The 20,759-nt window shown below is 37.8% G+C and overlaps 1 protein-coding gene across 37 annotated transcripts in view; it reads left to right on the forward strand.

Moving 5' to 3' along the window:
• Nrxn3 (neurexin 3) overlaps window positions 1-20,759 on the forward strand; it is a 1,549,271-nt gene that overhangs the window by 743,915 nt on the left and 784,597 nt on the right. For 22 of the 37 annotated variants that reach the window (XR_013439170.1, XR_013439171.1, XM_078050614.1 and 19 more), the window contains 2 exons: window positions 2,418-2,444; window positions 14,210-14,329. Coding sequence is in view for 35 of the 37 variants with exons in the window: in XM_078050614.1 (XP_077906740.1) it covers window positions 2,418-2,444; window positions 14,210-14,329 (147 nt within the window). In the remaining 2 variants the exon portion in view is untranslated. The remainder of the gene's footprint in view (window positions 1-2,417; window positions 2,445-14,209; window positions 14,330-20,759) is intronic. The other 15 variants (XM_078050619.1, XM_021723871.3, XM_078050636.1 and 12 more) reach the window with 1 other exon arrangement.

Raw genomic sequence — 20,759 nt, forward strand, 5'->3', positions numbered from 1 at the left:
AAGCACAAGGCACTCACTATTTAAATGCTTTATCATACCATCACTTCTTCAACATGAAATGTTAAGAGGAATCATTCATTTTATTCTAAAGTAATGTTGCCCAATAGAATCATAATACAAGTCACACATGTGGTTTTAAATTTCCCAGGTAGCTACATTTTTAAAAAGGTGTTAAATAACTGGTAAAATAATTTTAATTTTATGCGATAGACCCAATATATACAAAATATTATTTAAACATGTAATTAATATAAATTTATTAGTAGATTCTTAGATTTTTTTTCTTTAATAGATTATGAGTCTCACATTCATTTCTGTGATATTAATCCTGCAAAATTGTGCATTTTCTATCTACAGCACACCTCAGCTCAATATGCACATGTTTAAAGGGTTCTGTAGCTGCCTGTGTCTCTGGCTGCTGCATTGGAAGCACAGTTCTATTCAATATAAGAATTGGGATGCGGAGGAATAAAGCTATAGTATTGGATTAAAAGAATGTCTGAACTACCTTTTATAAAATGTGTAGTGTAAGGGGGAGTGGATCCCACTTAAGAGAGCCTCAAGAGAAGCAATGGGAGTGTTAGCAGAAAGAGATGATCCATGGCACTGGGTAGATGTTCTTGCCCAACCTGAAGCTCCATGTGTAGTTCAGCGTGACTCATCACATGCATTATAGTGTGTGCAGAGCTTCCTCTAAGTACTGGTGATTGTTCCCCGCCGGATATTGTGACTTGATGGCTCTCCTATCCTAATCGATGGCAAAGCCCACGGGCCTAATCATGCTGCACTCTATTGCCATGGAGATAATGACGATGGTTCCCCGTGGAGCATTGTGACTCCCCTACTGGGTGGGACGGAGTGGAGGACGAGTGCAAGGGAAGGAGGCTCTTGTTTATTGTACACAGATGACTTCGATAATGAGCCTAAGTGGCCAGAAAAATGGCCCCAAAGTGGGTTAAGGCATAAATTACTGTCATTGAAAGTTTGCACCATTGTGAATAAGCCTTCATAAAAGGTCCCGAGAGCTTTTTAGGGTTCTGTGGAAATGAGGTTGTGGAAGATAGTGGGGAGGAAAATGAAGGGTCTTGAACCTTGGAGAGACTGCTGTGCAAGGTGTCATCTCCTTCTGACTCTTTTGTACACAGTGTGTGCCTTTGGGGGTGAGGCAGGAAAGAACACATTTCTCACTGGTCATTTCTGCATATAGAATAGAAAACAGGTGGTGGAGAAGGTTTCCTTAGTCAGAACTAAAACCTGAATCTCTTTAAGATGGAGAATGTGCTTTTTTCTTTTTTTCATACATTTAGGGTCCACAGAGCAGGATCCATCCTATGTTCCTGTTAAAGTCATTGACAATGACATTTCAAGATCTACGAGTGGTAAAGATAGTATTTCCCAGTTATATCTGACCCACAGCAACAGAGCAAATAAAAGGCAAAAGAGTCCAAAATCATTTAAAAAGCTTATTATTCCAATATCCTTTGGCTCTCTATTTTTGTAGAAAGAAAGAACCATTTGAATCAGGTTTTGATTTACGTCTATAATATATGCAGTATGTAAAATTTAGAAATTAAGTGCTTTTCCTAGCCAACATCTAGCTGTGACTTTAGACCTATCTGTTTGGTCAAAGATTTCTTAAAATAATACCCCAGTTAATTCTTGGCCGGTACATGTCTCTTTGCATCTTGAGGTGAATTTTGCTATTGAGAATCAGGCCTTACTGTCTAGAAATGCTAATCCACAATTGCAGATGGTAATCATTTGAGAGAAACACACATGCATTGTTTGAAGACTTGCATGAATAAATAAATAAAAAGGACACTGGTTTGGTGCCTTTTTGCCCACAAACATTTGGGTTTGACTCTTTTCTTATAATTTGAAAAAATTGAGCTCTAGTGGCATTCCCAAATAAATCACCTTGATAGAAATGCTCAATTCTGGTGCCATGTTTCATGGTGACATTTGCAAGAGGGTGCGGGGGGGGGGGTGATTCCCAAGTGACTCTTCTCTGCTCAAGTCCTGAGCATTCAGAATTATTTTTGTGGGCTCTGTCTGTGCACACGTGTCTTTCAGTCTGGCTGCCCTTGTTTCTGGATCATATACACCTTGGGGCTTCCTGTGCCAATGTGTGAAGCCTCCCTGTGCCCATCGCTTGTGCTTTGTGAAGTTCACTTCTTTCCTGCCCCTGCTCTGCTGACTTGGCTCTGAGGAGGCCTGCTCTGCCCCTGGTCTGCGCGTCCCCTCGTCCCCTTGTCTGTGCTGTCTCTGGTGAACCTGTAGAGCATCTCCATGTCTTGTCTGAGTGATGTTGGTTATGCAAACTGCGTTTTCGTTTCTGTAATGTGACCCTGGTTTATTCTACCTCTTACTAACCTCTGGTTATTGTTTTCGCTTTTTCTGTTCTTTTGCTAACAAAGTTGCGTTGACCAAAGCTGACCTGCAAGGTAGAGAAGGCTCTTATTCCCATTACCACTTTGGACTGAAAGATGCCCCGTGTAACCCTTGGTATCTCGGCTTTAGAGGGCTTCAAGCTGTCACACCTCTTAGACAGCTGCTATTGTGGGGAGGGGGCTGAAACCAGTGTTCTTCTAAAAGGGTGACTGAAACCCTGCATCACTGCATGAAAAATAACCATACAGAGGAGATCTCAGGGGAATAAGAACATGATTTCCTTCTGGGGGTGGGGAACCAAAGAGGTTTGACAGCATCCTATAGCTGTGACTATCCACGAACACATTCACCCTTTCCGGAAATGGTTAACACCTCTTGGTGATTACCATGGAGAGATTGGCTCCTTTTAATCTATTTGCCGTAGTCAGAAGGCAGAACTTTGAATGAGGAAAAAAAGAAAAAGGCCACTTGAGTTCTTCATTTATTATTCTCTAGGTCAGGAAGGTCACTTCCTAGAGCAGCATGTTTAACTGCTTGGGCCTTATGAAAGAGCATATCATTTAACTCATTTTATAAAGAAATAGTTTTAGGCATTTGGGAGATATTAATGTCATTAAAGCATTCCAGAGGTTTATATTTCCTATTGGGGATTTTCATTAAGCATTTTAATTTCCTGTGTTGTGATCTAAGGGAAAAAGCACTCTTGGGGGAAAAAGAGGATCTGTCAGTTTTATTCTGAATACCCTATAAAATGTCTGCATGTGCGATATTGGTGAATATCTGCTGCAGAAGCTGCTTTTTCTACCATTCAAAGAGGAACCTTATAAAATCCAAACTACCTACCGGTCCTGTCGTGTCCGGCTTCTTTGACTCAGAATAGCAAGGGAGGAACAGGCGTGTGGGTATCTTGTGGCTGATTCTTAAGCAGGGAATTGAGCTTCCGAAGGCCTCTGCAGAGTTTGCAATCAGCAGAATTTCTTTGAAGTGGCTAAGGCAAAGGTAGCTTTAAAAAAGTGACTTTTCATCTAAAAGATCATTTACTTAGCCGTGACTGACTTGTGACATGCCATACAGGCAACCAGCACAGGCATCTCTCGGGAGGATATCCACTAATAAGGCCTCACTCTAGTCATTGACCATATGTGATGCTTTTTTTCTTTACCTCTTCTTGGATTCACATATATTCTGACATATATTAAAATTGATGGAAATAGAAAGAACATACAGTAGATTAATACCTTGAAGTCTAAGGAAGCTTTACAATAACATTCAATTACAAAGTCTATAAGACCATTTTGGGTAATACTGCAATGTTGTTGTGTTCAATTGTCAAAATGTTCCAGTACATTCTACTCTGTAATTGGAGGGGAGGAGAAAGGAGCAGGATTTTCTCTACAATGTTAGGCATTCCTAGACTTTTGAAACTCCTTAGGATGAGATTTAGTAGCTAAAACTGGGTAAATATATATATATATCCTCCTCAATTTTATTGTTCTTCAGGGTAATAATGACATGGATTTTGAATTTCCAGAACACAGCACAGGGACCCACATAGGGAGTGGCAAAATAATGTTCAAGCTTCCATCAAAAGGAAAAATGATTTGTAGCAATCATAGAAAGAAGTGATTGATCTCCATGTCGTTTATAAATTGCTTACCAAAATGCAAATACAGATTTGCAGACAGGAGATGGTTTGGAGTATCTTAACTTCCCCTCTGTAGGAGCTGTTTGTCAATAGTATGAGTTTCAAGTTATTATTCCATTGACACTATCTTTCTTCCATTCCCATAATGACTTGAAATTCTGTTTGTGGCAGGAGATGATATTCTTTGTAATTATTTTGGATCATCTCACTCTTTCCCTATATAATGGCAAATGAGAATTTGAATGAAAATGCTTTCACTTTTTATTTTCCTGACATTGGGGTCTAGACCATTACTCATCAGCTGCCTTTTTTCAGCTATAACCTTTGGGCATAGATAGTACTGATTACCATGAAGTCTGAGGAGCAGTAAAAACATATGATAAAGAAGTAAGGTAGTCTTAAGATAGAGAGGCAAATGTGTTCAGAATGAAATATAACAAAGAGCTACTGGAAGTGGTATCCTGAATCTAGATGGATCAATAGATTGAGTCTCTTGTTACTGTGTTGTTGGGTAGGTTTTTTTCTTTAAATTTTTAAACTTCTCCAGTGATTATGTGGTTTACTTTAACAGCGGAGTGGCAGGTACTCCTGGGTATCAGGTACTTAGCTAGGTACTATGGATGCAGATGAGCTGCATATGACATCAGTCTTTACAGAGATCAGCCAATAATTGCACTGCAGAGAGAAGACTCCTGTCCTGGAGATACGCATCCTGCCATGTGAGGATGGCTGAGGATGGCTGGACAGTGGGGTGCGGCAGGTTACCTCAGATATTCTCAGGGAAATTTGGGCTGAAGAACAAATGTGTTTTAGATACATAAGCAAAGGAAGCTCATTGAAGGTGAAATAATACACATGTGAAGATGTGAGAGAAGGTGAAACTGGAACAGTCAGGTGGAGACAGGTATAAACAGACTTTTCATGCCAGAAGTTGGGCTTATTCTGAGGATGCCATAGGAGGACAGAGATTTGGGTCAGATTTTCATTTTATCAAGGATTCTCTGCCATCAAGAAGGAGAACAGATAAGAAGAACAAGAACTGAAAGCATGGAGCACAGTCACCAGGGAAGCCCTAGAGTTAAAACAGAGAGAAGAGATACGCCCCAGAGTTCCCTTACATTCCTTGCCAAGGAGGAAAGCAAGTCTCCTTCTTAGATGGAAGCTTCAAGAATGTAGAATGAAAATGAGCTGTTTCTCCTGCTTGCCGCCGCACCCTCCCGTGCTGCACTGTTATTCTAGTTGATAACAGATAGAGATAGATAATATGACAAAAGCTGTTAATGAAGAATCTTCTTTTTGACAAATCATACATTTGAATCAGATGGGATATAATTGCTCATTTTTCAGAGTATACAGGTTGCAGAATCACATTGGTCATGCAGTCACATATATATACACACAGTAATAATAATGTCTGTTTCATTCTATTGATTCTTAAGGACTATCCTAGCTTCAGGAAGGATGGCACTTCACTATATTAGGTGAGGTTGTGGGAGCTCTCCATGGTACTCACTTGGGACCCTGGGAGATGCTATAGTGCTGAAAGATGCTGTCTCTATCAGAATTCTTTGTACAGAAAGACAATTTCTACAGAATGTTCAGTAGTAACTTTCTAATTCTTTTTGGTTTTGCAAGAGGGGTACTCCTGGAGATGAACAGGCTGTCTACATGTGTCTCCATATACAAAAGGAGATGCAAAACTGTAAAAGAAGCATGATGTTACACATGTTGGGAGTTAGGTAGATGACATAAAGGATGAGACATCAAAGAATAACTCTTGATTTGGTTAGGTGATTAATCAGAAAGTCATCTCCTCATTTTTCATTATAACTCCCCTTAGTGGTTTTATTTCTAGAGTTGAATGCTTCTATTCTAGAAATGTAAGTTGCCCCTTATGCCCAAATGATAAGTAGGCAGGTGGGGATCCAGGGTTGATTGACTCTGGGGTCTAAATGATGGCCGTTTTTAGAAAATCGATGTATGGGGCTTTAATGCCTTAAGAACCTGAAGATTCTTTTAAGACCTTTTTGGATGAGCATTGGCTTCAGCCATTAGGAGGTAGAGGGAATTTTAATTCTGCAGCTTTCTTTATTGTGAGAAATGCAGTTAGTTCTGCACCTCGTTTTCTCCAAATCCAAGGGCTGAGTCACATTCTCCATTGTATCTTATGTAATGAAATGTAGTGCTTGACATAATAGAAACCAGCACTCAAAAGTGATCTGCCCTATGGGAAACAATATGAGGGAGAGGAATTAAACTTAATGTCCCACAGTAGCTCTTGCCTTTGTCCCTTTGCATTGCATGACTGAGGTTTACTTCAATAGAACTGTGTAGACATGGCTCATTACCTTCCTGTGTCTTGTTCCGGGACTCCTCAGCAGCTCTGCCCTAACTTAAGTGGGAGCAGGAAACCTGATGTTCCTTACCAACAGATCTAATAATACCCTTGACCAAGAGGCTGCTTGGTATGGGCATGTGCTGAGGACTGGGTAGGTTGTATCTGCATCTTATTTGGGTATCTTGTCACTTTCTCCATGATTTTGCATGGCAGATACATTAATCTCCATTTCCTGGAGGATTTTATAAGCTTTGCATATGTCATCTAACTTAATGCTCACACCAGTGAGATGATGATGATATGTATCTCTATCATTAAAAAAATGGGGAAACCAAGGTCAAGAGAAGCTAGGAAAAGGTCCTGTTGCTAATAAATGATAAAACTGGATTTAAAAACCCATAATTGCTCCTCCAGGTCATACTATGATTGTGGATTTTCCTTTTTCCAAAGCAGAAACGATATATAGCTGATCAGAAAGTCTCTAAGAGGGTTCTCAACTCTGATTTTATGAGAGAAAGTTTCTGTATCAATATTGTTTCAATAATTTCTAGGTGGTATTTTCACGATGTTCATTTAAGTATTTAAAGGAACCTTCTTTTTGTAAAGACTGGCCTTTGAAACCCTTTATCTCTCTCTCTTTTTTTAATATACCCTTGATTGCCCCAATAGACTATTACATCAGTGCTGAGACAAAACAAAAGGAAAAGTTGATAATGAGTTTACATTTTCTAAAACACATTGACCTATGAGAGCTCTCCCATGATTTTAAAACAAGGAGTGATTTTATTATTGGGCCTTTATGATCTAGAGACCCCTAGTAGTAAGGGATGGATATAGGATGGAAGTAGGATGGATCAAGCAAACAAACTTTAGGATATAAAACTCCATACGAAAGCCCTCACTGGGTCAGCATTCACTCCTACTTCTCCTCTGTCATGGAAATACTCCCAGGTAAGTCGTTGTACTCCTAAGGTGCAATTATACTTTGCAGTTTATTAACTTTTGAGGTTAGTGCTGTGCTGGAGTGGCACCAGCATAATGATTTTCAGGAACTGTGCAAGCCAGTTCACAGAAGGAACATGTGACATGTGATAGTTTGAAATTTGTAGTAGTGGGAGCATTTTATACTAGTAAAACCAACATGTGCAAATCAGGAATTTTTTTTTCTGGAGTGCTGTTTTTTGTTTGTTTGTTTGTTTTTCATTTTAAATGTATACTACTGAACAAATGTTACCAGGGATAAAGACTTCATGATAACCTTTAGGTTTTAGCCAGTTCCTGTTTCTGTCTTCACCTGTTTTATACCCAGCATTCACATTTCGAGAGGGCTCCAAGTGATTGCAGAAAAGTGAGGTCTTATTGAAACTGCCAGTAATGTTAGATCTTACCATTCATCTTCATTCCTCATCTTAGTTATTTGACTTTCCATTTTGAACTACTGTTTGAGAAGAGGAAGCCATACGCTGCTGAACATGCCTGATAAGAGGAGTTTGGTGTCTTGCTGAACACTGACATGGCATGGGTTCTGTCTTCAAGACAAAAAAGCTGGTGCTGATGTAGCGTTATTTATGCATTTTGAACTGGAGCATTTGAGGCACAGGTTTGGTTAAGTCTTCCTTGGGAAATAACAGAGGAAAGATACACAGAGATTGGTGTCCTGTGCTTTAGGCAGTATAAATAATAAAAGATAGCCTGTCAATTTTTGATTTTTCTAGAACATGAAAAGGAGTTGACTGAACCAGTTTTCATGTCCTGCAGAGGTGGATTTGAGCAGTACCAGATACGAAATGACAGTACAGGACAGTTCTTAAAGGGAAAACCAGTTCCAGATTCAAGACTGATGGGAAATATGTTGTAGCCATTAGATTATTATCTGAAAAAGAAAAGGAAAAGAAACAAGACAAAATTTTATGTTTTCCAGTGAAGTGAATAAAGAACAGGGAGTTAGAAACCAAAGTGCTAACCTGTTGACAACTTGTTCGGATTTTCAGGGACAGTTTGGCTGCCTTGTCACTTTCTCCAGTAAATGAAGTCACCATTGAAAAGATGGTGGGAAAATCAAGAGGAAACGTGCTCTGTTTGTGAGCAAAGGTTGCATATCAAAGGCAGAAATAATGTGCAGCATTCCTGCACGGAGGGCTTTCCTAAGGCTTAAGTGCAGTCTCAAGCTGCCAATAAAAATGATAGAAAAGACTTTGTAAATATGTAATTCCCAAAGCATGTGTTACCTTAGAACTTCTGGAACTTTAGGTTGGTTTGGAAGAGTGTTTTAGAAAAAGTATCATTATTTGATCTTTAGGATGTCTGTTATGCTTATAAACATGGGCATTTGATGCAGATTTCTGTTTGAATAATTGGACAAAATCATATCTTCCCATCCATTTTAATTGAATCCTAAATTGAAATGGCATTTGAAAATTTCCTTGTAAAAACTTCCAAATTCTTATATTGAATATCATCTCTTTCTAGTTTGTAGGTTAGAAATGCCTTATTTAAATTGCTGTGGTTGATCCAATGGTACCACACATGTAACCTTGTGCTTCCCATCTCATTTACCCACATCCATAAGAGATTAAGGGATGGGATGTAGAATTAGCAAGCTTGAGTTTGGGACCTCACTTTGCCACTTTTACTTTCTAGAGAGTGTTCTAGAGCCTAACCTACACGTTCATTCATTCAATACACAGTTCTTACATACTACAGCTGGGCTTGGGGACACCAGGGAGTCTGTGTCTTAATATCTGGTGGGATGGAATGTGCCTAATCGTTTGCTCCAAGGAGGAATTGTAGTTAATGAAACACTGCCCTCTCACCTCATTCTGAATGATGTGTTGTTCCAAGTAAAAGATGGCTCCTATGACATGATATTGATAAATAAAGGGGTAAATTGTTTGGCAACTCAGTTTGCTTTGAGTCATATTATAAGAAGAGAAAAAGACATTTTTCATTCCTCCCTCCCTCTTTCTGTTCCTTCCTTTGTTTCTTGTATTCATTCATTCATTCATTCATTCAGTTGTATCTCTGAGCCCTCAGCCTATATCAGACACTATGTTAGAAATTAGAGATATAAAGGTGAACAAGACAGATCAGACTTCACCCTTCAAGAGGCTCACATTCCACTAGGATGTGACAGAAGGAAGTTAATTTTACTGGAATAAAGCAGACATACTGACTAATGGAACAGCATAAAGAGCCCAGAAATAAGCCCATGAATTTATGGTCAATTGCTTTTTGACAAAAGTTACAAGAACACACAATGGAGAAATGATAGTCTTTTCAATCAATAGTGTTAGTGAAACTGGACAGCCAAGAGGGGAAGAAAGAATAAAGCTGGATTCTTACACCATATATAAAAATCTACTCTAAATTGACTAAAGGTTTGAGCCTAAGACCTGAAACTATAAAAGTACTAGAAGAAAACAAGGGTAAAGTGCTTCATAGCATTTATCTGGGCAAATGTTTCTTGGATATGACTCCAAAAGGCAAAAGCACAGCCAACAAAAGCAAAAATTAACCAATAGGATTGCACCGAACCAAGAATCTTCTGCATAGGAAAGGAAGCAGTAAACAGAGTGAACAGACGACCCACTGAATAACTGCAAAACATATCTCAGATAAGGGGCTAATATTCAAAATAAATAAGGAACTCAACCAATTAAATAGAAAACAAAAACAAAGAATACAACCAAAAATGGGTAAAATACCTAATTAAAAGTCCTCAAAACAAAACATGAAAATGGTTGACAGATAAATAAAAAATGTTTATCACCAATAATCATCACAGAAATCAAACTAAAACTACAAGGAGATACTACCATCTCATCCCATTGCAATGGCTATGATCAAAAACTAAAAGAGAAGTGTTGGCAAGAGGGTGAAGGAAAGGAAACCCTTATATACTGTTGTTGAGGATGTAAGTGAGTGCAGCCAATATGGAAAACAGTGGGGAAGTTCCTTAGAAAACTGAAAATAGAATTGGTATATGATCAAGCAATCTCAGTACTGGGTATATTTCCAAATGAATTCCTTACGTCAAAGAGACATCTGCATCCTCATATTCATTGCAGCATTATTTATAATACCTAAGTAATGGAAGCAACCTAGATGTCATCATTTGATGAATGGAGAGAGAAAATGTAGTATGTATACACAGTTGATTATCAGCCTGCCTTTTAAAAAGTGTGAGACTCTGGGACTGTCACCAAAAAAAATGAATTTGTAGAAACAGAATAGAACAGATTGATATTTTCCAGAGGCTGGGTGGAAGGGGAAAAGGTAGATGTTGGTCATACGATGTAAAATTTCATGCAAGAGAACTAAGATTTAGTGATCTATTGCACAGATCAGTGACTGCAATAATGTATAATGCTTTGTGTATTTTAAAATCACTAAAAAAGTGGCTTTTAAATATTTTTACCACAAAAAACATGTATTTGAGTTGATAAAGTTGTTGGTTAGCTTGAATTAGTCCACATAACTGATTATAAATATATATCATAGTTAATATGATTGGTATTGTTAACATATATCAAAACATTACATTGTACCTCATAGATACAAATAATTTTGGCTTGTCAATTAGCAAAAATAATAAATTTAATCATAATTCATGTAATTGTTATGAATTAAATAGGAAAACATGACAAAGAGTAAGTAATACTAATGGAAACTTCTTTAATAGAATAATTTAAGAAAGCTAAAACTTGAAGAATAAGAATGAACCAGTCGTTTGGAAATCTGGAGGATGGACATCTCAAGCCATGGGTCTGGCAAGAGCAATGGAACTTGAAGACAGGGACGGGTTCCAAGTGATGGAGAAGTGGTTGGTCCTGGGATGTAGCATGTGCCTCACCACCTAGAGGCCTTTGTTGCAACTCAGATTTCTAATCCCAGCCTAGGTCAGGAGACCTGGGTGGGGCCTGAACATGTGCTCTTGTCACAAGCTTCCAGGTGATGTAGATGTGGTAACCCCTGAGCACCAATGTGCTAGAGAGGAACCAAAATGAGAAAGGGTTGGCAGTGTGCTATGAGCTGGGAGCAGGTAGTAACAAGCAAGGCAGGGGCCTATGACCACAAGCTTCAAAGAGGTATGTGGTTAATCCCAGAATGACAAGAAGTCATTGAAGGTCCTGATCATCCCCATGATATCCTTCTTGTTCTCGGATGGTTACAGTACAGTCCGTCTTGGAGGATTGTCTGAATCTCTATGTTGTCCACCCCTGAGTATATCTGGGAACAAATTTGGAGAAATTTGGAAATAACCTATCATTCCCTCTATATTTGATTTCTGACCAATCTCTGACAAATGATAAAGACTTGCTTCTGCTCCTACATTTAGGTTTTGGAAGTATGACATAAGGGCTATCAGGGATGGCTACAGTTCTGATCAGCCACACATGAACTGAAACACTTGTCTCTGATCTAAGCAAAGCATATTACATGATTTCTAAGAGCAAACTGCAAACTTTTGGTGATAAACAGTAAAAACATGAAACAATTAGAGGATTATCTAAGCAGAGGATGGTGCAATGTGTAATAAAGGGCTAAATTGAACATTATCATATGCAAAACTTAATGATGCAGATAATAAGTGCTGTGACCATTAAGAAGGGGGAGTTTGAAGTTACTTGGGAATGTTTTTTTCTGGGGCAGGTGCTTAGGCTGGTTCTTGGAAAATGGTTCAAATATGGCAGTTAGAGGGGAGGGAAGAGGTTTGGAAAAGCCTTTGTCTTCAATCAACATGCAAAGAATTACTGTGCCTCCCTGAAGTTTTTGCTGCTCTGCTGCCTTTCAAGGGAAAGTTTTCCATGTGTTTCTAATTCTTGAGTACAATTGAATTACCAGTCCATTGTCTGGTGAGAGCTGTTTGGTCAGGGAGCCCTGTGGACTTCTCAGAAGCTTTTATCCTTTGAAAAAAGCTGTCCTGATTTGCCATTGTTAATGAAACTTGTATGACACAATGCTTGAGTTTAAGGCCCACTGAGAACATGACCGTGTTCTTCCTTTCATCTCGACATGGGGGAACCACATGGCAAATAGAAGCTGCAGAAACCCAGCAGCAGTGTTGTTCCCCTAGTGGTAGTAATTGTCCTGAACTTTCTTATGTCATATCCTAATAGCTTTGTCTTCTGACTGATGGCCTACACAGCGTCCACCCTTCATGAATAAATACAAAATGTTTTGCCACCCAGAAGGTGAACCCTTTGTAGTCCTGTATCTCTTTTGAGCATGCATCCTTAGGATCCCACATGATTACGTTTTAATATTCTGTCCCTGTGCAAGGCTTAGCTTGAAGATTGCTAACTATGCAGTTATTGCAATGGATATATATATATATATATATATATATATATATATATATATATATATATATATATATTTAACTCTGCTAAGTGCTTTTATGTATTAGTTCCTGACTAATACATTTGATGAGTCAAGGGGCTCACCTCCTTGGCTGAGGCTTTCTGGGAAATCCACGGCATTATCCCACATATTGAGATATTTTTGATTAGGGTAGATATTTCCAAAGGAATAGGTTTATTTTTAATCCCAAGGTTAAATCAGAAATTGGTATTTAAAAAAAAAGAGAATGATTGAAGAGAGGTGCCAAATGGACCTAAGGGGGATTTTAATGGCAATCTACAGGGTAGAGAAAGCCAAAACTTTTTTTTTTCTCCCATCAGTAAGATTCAGAGAATGCTTCCAGAATAAGTATATTTATTTATAAGTTATGCATATGTACTATTATGCTTATGCATTATTAGCATGCAAAAGACACAGAAAATTGAAATAGTAAAGAATTGAAAATTAGCACAAGATTTAATATTTTATTCCTATATGCAAATGATTCTCTTTTGTATCCTCTGGTGAATGCACACTCCATTTAAGAGGACACACCTCTCAAATACCAAAGTAGCAGCATGGAGTAGTATAATGGTTCTCAAATTTTAGGTTGTGTCAGAATTTCCTGGAAGCTTATGAAAACAGTTTTCTGTCTCTGCCTCAAAGTTTCTAATTCAATAGGAAAGGGGCCCAAGAACTTGCATTTCTAACAAATTCCCAGGTAATGGTGTCCTGAGGATTAAATCTTGAGAACCACTGTGTAGTTAAGTGTTTGGTCTCAAAGTCAGTTTCCTAAGTTGGACAGAGAGCAGCATTCTTGAAAAAATATGTGGCCTTGGGAAAATTATTTTCTCTCTGAATTTTTTTTTAATCTGTAGAATGAAGGCAATCATAATTATACTCCTCTTAGAGTCACTAGAGATCTTAATGAGGTAATGTAGATAAATTGCATAGCACTCAGTGCAGATCACCTACAAAACAACAAGCTGCGTTAGGTTCTCTCTCCTCCTTTTCCTCCTCCTCATTATCATTATCATCATCATGAACACCTTTCTAATGCCACTAAGTAGAGTTAGGGACTTTGAGTTGCAGGATAAAAATGTTGTGCCTTTTTTCACTACAATTATGAAAATGCATTTTTCCACCTCAGCATTATGCATAAAGAAAGACCACGCTCTAAGAGAGACATCTTTTGAGTTGAATGGTAGAGATGAAGCTCTTTTGCAAAGTCTGCCTAATGGAGAACAGTGTGTTCAGCCCTCTCCCTTCTATGTGTAATTGTTGATAGTTTGTGGCTAAGTGTGTATTTCTGTCATCTTTCGTATGTACCGAATTCTTGTTGCATGTAATTCAGTTGACAATTTTGGTGGTTGTGATTTTGAATGTTTGGGGGGCATGAGAATGGTAAGTTCAGGTGAGCTCTTTGGAATTTGACTAACGTTGAATGTTGCTTCTCTCTCTTCTCTCTTCTTCCTCTTCTTGTTTGTTGCTAGGACCCAGTACCACCTGCCAGGAAGATTCCTGTGCCAACCAGGGGGTTTGCATGCAGCAGTGGGAAGGCTTCACCTGCGACTGCTCCATGACGTCCTATTCTGGAAACCAGTGCAATGATCGTGAGTACAATCTTTTCTTACTGGGAAATTGTTCAAGAGGTTCAGAGGTTTGCAGAAACCTTAAGAGACAATGCATAAAGAAATAGCTTTGCTAAAGGACTCATAAATAATTCTCTCCTCTAGAAACGTGCAAAACGAACAACAACTGTTCTCATGGGAAGAGCAAAGGAGACATTTCTTGCTCAATGCTGGCTGTTCTCCATATTCTTCCCCTCTGCTTTTCCTTTAGGTTTCAATACTTGTGACTGAGAAGCAAAGGAACAATTAAGGGCATATGGTTATGTAAGGGGTTCAAATCTCCATGAATTAAGTCATCTGGATAACATTTTTGAGACCCTCTCTATTTTCATTGCCTAGAATTTGGAGGATATTTAAGAATGATAGTTGTTTTCTCAAAAATTCTTAAGTTAGAGGACTTCTTAAGGTCTCCTAAATGAAGAAGACTTACAGAGTTTTTTTTTTCTATTTAGAAACTTTTATAGCATTTTGGGAGTGTCTTTCAAATGTAAGACAGAAATTTCTACTAGCTAAACTAAACTTATTGGTATCTTTGTTTATATATACATCACTATTCTGTTTGTATTTCTATTTGTGAGTGTGTTCCAGGTATTTACCTGTGTATTTGTGGAAGAGAGTCTGGTGATGATTATTCCTGCACATTAGTGATGCTTTGGGTGCATCTGTTGATTTAGTCTTGAGAGGATTGATTTCATGGGGGTGATTCTAGCTCTGATGATGGAGAGACTTCAGTGCTGTGGGAATCTATAACCTGAGTCTCTATTTCCTTCCCACATTATTTTCCTATCATGGTTATTTTAAAGACAAGCAAACACAATTTGTTGAAGACTCCTGGGTCCTGCTGATTTTCTAAATGCAGACTTCATGGTAGATATTTTGTCTTTCAATCCAAACTCATTTGACTTCTTCATTTTGTAAAAAGGCTGCATGATGTTATTAGAGCAAGTAAGGAAGTTAGAGAATAGTGTGTCCACATCGGAGCAAGTGCCAATTACAATGCTATGTCTCTCATGTGTATTTTTTTTTTCCTTGATCTTTAATTCTCAACTTTTTTTTGTATGTGTGTAGGTGTCTCTTGTAGTTCTAGTTTCCATTTTCCTCAGTAGTTTTTCACTCCATATGTTCTTTCATTCTCTTAAGATACATTAAAAAGAAACAAATGGGGAAACTGGCAGTCTAGAAAGAAAACTATGTGATACCCATTCATCTAAATAGAAGCATATGCCTCCATATCTGTCATGCAAATGGTACAATGCCCGCAGAAGGGGTTGGCATCAGATTGCTCTTGCCAAGTAGCTTGGTGTTACTGAAAATCTCGTTTCCATATTTATGACTCAGAAATACTGTTCCACTCTGAAACAGGCAATTATGGACCAATCCAGGTTACCCGGGGACTCATGCTATATGCTCTTTCCTTTCCCTCCAATTTGTCTGCATGGGACTTGCTAGGAAGGCACTTTCCTTCTAACTGGTGACATCATACTTCTTTATCCTCACAAGGTTGTTCCTTATCACACATATACCCCATTGTGGGTAAAAAAAAAAAATGGTCAGGAAGAGACTCTGCACACAAAAAAAGCAGAAAGGTAAGTCACCAACTGCAGCAAATGTGCACAATCTTCAGAAGGTAAGTATGTATTTTTCTATTATTGACAAGCTCCTCTGATACTCAGAGCCAGATGTTTTCTGGTAAAATTCGACCAGTATTCTTCCCAGCTTTCAATGATGACTTCTGATTTTTGTCAAGAGCAGATTGTGTCTCCATTGAGGATGTGGACTACTGCATTATCTGACTCTGGCAATTTTTTTTGGTATAAAATGAAGTACTTGGAGGAGGATTGGAAAAATGTCAGCTTTCCTTTGTGACACTAGCTTCTCATGCTTCAAAAATATCAGATATCCAGGCTTAGAGCAATGCATTTTGGACATTATTCTCTAAGCAATGTAGACAGGTCTTTTGTTTTGTAACAGCACAAAATGCTATCAGAATCTGCTTACTTGATCCTCTCCTGGAGAGTATGCCAGGGCTTCTGTTATTGGATGGTGATCACTGAAATGGAAGAAGCACATTTTAATTTCTAGAATGTAATAAATTTATAGAATTCAGATATGTAGGAAGTGACTCTCAAGTTAAGATATGAATTTTTAACAAAAATCAACTAGATATACTTAAATGATAGGCTATTGAAAATTGTTACAATGGCTGGTCCCTATAGATGATTGGCATTCAAGGTATTTGGAGGGAGCTTCTCTTTGGGAACTAGCATCAAAGCCACTTCATTCCACATAGAATATCAGTCTCACTACTTTACATCATAGATTATTATTTTCTATATTGACCTTTAGCATTGTAATTTGACATTTAATCTCACACATATCTTCAAAAATAAAGTTACTTCTCTAACATTCTGTGCATTCAACTATACTAATAAGTTCTTGGTAGTTTAGTCTGCATAAGGGATCAAGTATTAATCTTCAGCATCACTAGCAGAGTTGAACAGGCTCATGCTTAGCATTAGAAAAAGCATAAGGGTAATTATATATAAAGGAGAAGGGATGAAATCAGTTCATGGAAGGGAACAGGGAGCAAGGAGAAAGGATCCTCAATAGAGAGGGTAAGAGACTGACTCTTGTGTGGAAGTAGTGCCATAGAGCCCACTAATGATTGCTTTGGTACCCTACATGCCTTAAGTGCCTTAAGTGGCTTTCCTTTTACTAAATAACACACGCCATCAATGGAATCTAGTCTTGACTTCATTCTTGAAAAGAAATATTTGGATAACATTGCATATATTTAAAATAAGAAGGATTTCATAAAATGTCATAAGACCATCTGAATTGGTTAAGATGAAATCTAATGGCAAGGACATTTTTTGGAAAAAAAAAAGTTTTGAATCTCTCATTATCTATGAAGCCATTTCTCAGGGAAGCAGACTGACTCTCAAATAAAGGAAATGAAAACATGTCAGTTTATTACTGCGCATCCAAGAATAGGGGATATCCAATAGGGGAATGACTAGGTTTTGTATTTTCAAAATAGGTATTTATTTCATCATGTGTAAAAAAAAAATGTTAATTGCACCTGGTGTAACTTGTAAGACTCTGAAGAAGTGTGTGGGCATTTTAGAGTCTCCCTCACTTACTCTGGTGTGGGTTTGATCACTCATGACCTTTGCTTTTTTCTTGCTTATCAAATCTAGAGTTTGCTTGATAATTTTAAGATGCTATCCCATAGATGGTGTCTCCAGAAGAAGCAGGTATCTTTTAAAACTTCGTTTCATTTAGTATGAGTAAGCCACAGATGACTTTCTCTTCATTCCATTTTATTCTATCATTCTTTGTGTGAGTAGGTTGGGTTGATGGATTCTGCCAGGTGGATTTCAAGTTCACCCTTATGAAGCTGTGATGGTTTTGAAGGTGTGACACATTTTCTCGGGAGCCGATCACTTTGTGTAACAGTGACTCACGTGTGTGGGTTAGAAAATAAATATCATCGGATTAGAAACCTAAGTATAATTGACTTACTAATAGCTTTACATATTTTAGATATGACTGTCCACCCTTTTATGTAATGGTAAAACCATGAGGAATTTCTTTTTCATGAGGTTAACTTTTAGGGGTGTTTTGATACTACCATGGACTTCATCATCCCAGAGGCAATTTTGAGTTAACGTAGGTCTCAATAACATCTATGGAAGGACACGTAAGTTACATTCTCCAATGGTAATTTTCAGTTCTTCTGAAAAATTCAAAAGAAAGGGTCTAGCTTCTCAGTGGGTGAGCACTACCTGAAAGCCAAACTAATGGTGTGTGTGTGGGGGGGCTACCTTTGAAGAACAACAAAACAAATAGAACTTTATAAGAGTTATTATGAGGATATTCTTTCTGGATATCAGATTCTTATTGGTATTTTAAACCGGGATTGAGAACTGTAGAAATTCCATATTATGGTACCCACCATCAGAAGAAGCCAGAATCTCTTCTCCATGCTGTGCGACAACGCCACTCTCACTGGCAGCCTGTTGTTGAGTTCTTCTTTCCACAGTATTGAAAAGTATTGCACAAAATCCTTCTGTGCTGCATGCATCCACTCATACCCAAAGTGTTATCCCTTTTTAGGGACTTTCTGAAAATATGAGTTTTAAACAACACATAATGATCCAATAAGAGAGCTTATCCTAAACTATTCATGACAACTGCTCTGAGTTGCCTATAATTTGCTGATCTCATTATTGCTTTTGTGTTTGGGAGAAGCACATGTCTACAGGAATGGCCGATGGCACATGAATGCTTAACACATGTCAGGTTTCTGTGTTTATGAGTCCAGTGTTGATTTTGGCTTTGTTGAATGAGGATGAGGGAATATATGTGGGTCCTTGGACCACCATCAGCAGACAGCTATCCTGTGCTACCTTGCTAGTAGTGCATTGCAGGCTACATGTTGGAGAAATTGCTGGGCTCACACTGGCATGTGATAATAGATGTTCTTTGCTTGCAACAAATCAATAGCAAGCAGCTGTGGATTGTGCAGATAGTGGAGTGTGAAGCACCTTTTCAGACAGTTTTCTACTGGAGTGGCTGTTAAGCTGCACCGTTGGCTATTGATTGGCCTTTTTCTTTTTATTTATTGTGTGGGTTTATTTATTTTCTTAATGTAGGTTGGCATATTGATTAAATCTGTTAAAAACACACTTCCCATTCAGGCTTCAGAAAAAAAAATAAGCAAGATATGCATTACTTAGTGTACAAATGAGGGGGCAGATGTATGTATGCTAATTCTGTCTCTTGGTTCCATATATGAAGAAAAGCATTCTGCTATTATAATATGTTCACAATTTGGGTCAATTATTTATTCCTCACCTCTGTTTTCAGGTTCTGTTCATCCAGCCAATAGGTGCTATTTGAGTTGACTTGTAAGGTAGTTGTTTGTGGCTGAAAACATCCTCTATTATTTATTCACTCACTAGATATTTCTTATTTGTAGATATGATCATGAATAAGATATGCTTCTGTTCTCAAAAAACGTTATGGTCTAATGGGGGAAGACACATATGGAGGTGTTTCAACAGAAATATGAGCAGTAGAGAGTGAAGAGTCATAACGGAGAGTAACAGCAGCTGTCCCTGGGGTTGAAGCACCAGGAAGAAGCACAGCTGTTCTTAGGACAGTTTCCATTGAAGAATGAGCCTTGAAAAGTTTGTAAGTACCTTCTGAGCAAATATGAAACAGAAGAGGTTTAGAGAGGAAAGGTTGTACTCTAGCAAGTAAGCAGAGAGAAATATGTTTCAGCCTCTGTTACATTCTTGCACCTTTCCTCCAGTTATTTATATAGTTAAGATCTTTAAACTTTGTACTTTGATTTATTTGGTTTCACTATACATGCATTTAAAAATATTTTTTTTAAAAAAATTATTGATTTCCTAATCTCCTTTAATAGAATGCATATCAAAATGCTCAGGTCTTGGAGTGAAATCCCTCTTCCCCAACATTAAATCCATCACTATCCTGGGTGGAGGCCTAACAGAACTCAAATCTTGATTAATCTCATTGATTTATTGGTGATCTTGGAAATTTATTTATATTGAACCAAAATTTTAATATATATCTTATTAAATTATAAAGGCTATTCTAAGCATAGTCATTAATTTAATTGGCTTTAGAATCAAAGTGATTTAAATGCCAGGCCTAATTCTTTATAACACTGTGATACTGAATTTATTCACTTAGCCTCTTGAAACTTTGGTATAACACACAGAAGATAATAGGTACTTAATAATTAGGTGTGGTGGTAATTTTTATTTTTAGCAATAATATTTGACATTCATTGAATCCTTACCATGTTCTTGAGACTATACTAGGGCATTCATAAAGATGTTTTGATCCCTTTAAACATCTCTAAATCTCTAAGAAATATGACATTACTATGGTCATGATATTAACAATAAGAAAACCCAGGTCCCAGGGACTAGCTAAGTGAGGACTTGAGTCCAGTCTATCTTATATGCAGGTCCACATTCTTATTAGCTTTGCTAATTTTTAGTCATTATGAGAAATAATAAAAGTTTAATATCTGAATTAATTATTAGACCAGGGTGCTTAATTCCAGGCAGGCAAGCCCTGATAGCCAACCAGATTATGTAAGACATAGGATTGGTTCTTAATCATTAATTCTTCTGGAATTCTGAACATTAAGCAGTTCTGTCTTAATACTCAGGTAAGGCCATTTTAAATCAGAATACATTTAATTATAGATTTAGAATATCCACCTTTATTTCTGACTGCGTTTTCATTCTCTGTGGACCCAGATAATCTGATTTCCATGTGTTTATATTATTGTGACTCTAATATTTATCATGGACAAGTATCATGGATGAAAAGACTGATGTGAAGAAAGAGGGTCTACGTTCAAATC

The sequence above is a fragment of the Ictidomys tridecemlineatus genome, chromosome 5 (genome assembly GCF_052094955.1).
Source record: "Ictidomys tridecemlineatus isolate mIctTri1 chromosome 5, mIctTri1.hap1, whole genome shotgun sequence".
Lineage (NCBI taxonomy): Eukaryota > Metazoa > Chordata > Mammalia > Rodentia > Sciuridae > Ictidomys > Ictidomys tridecemlineatus.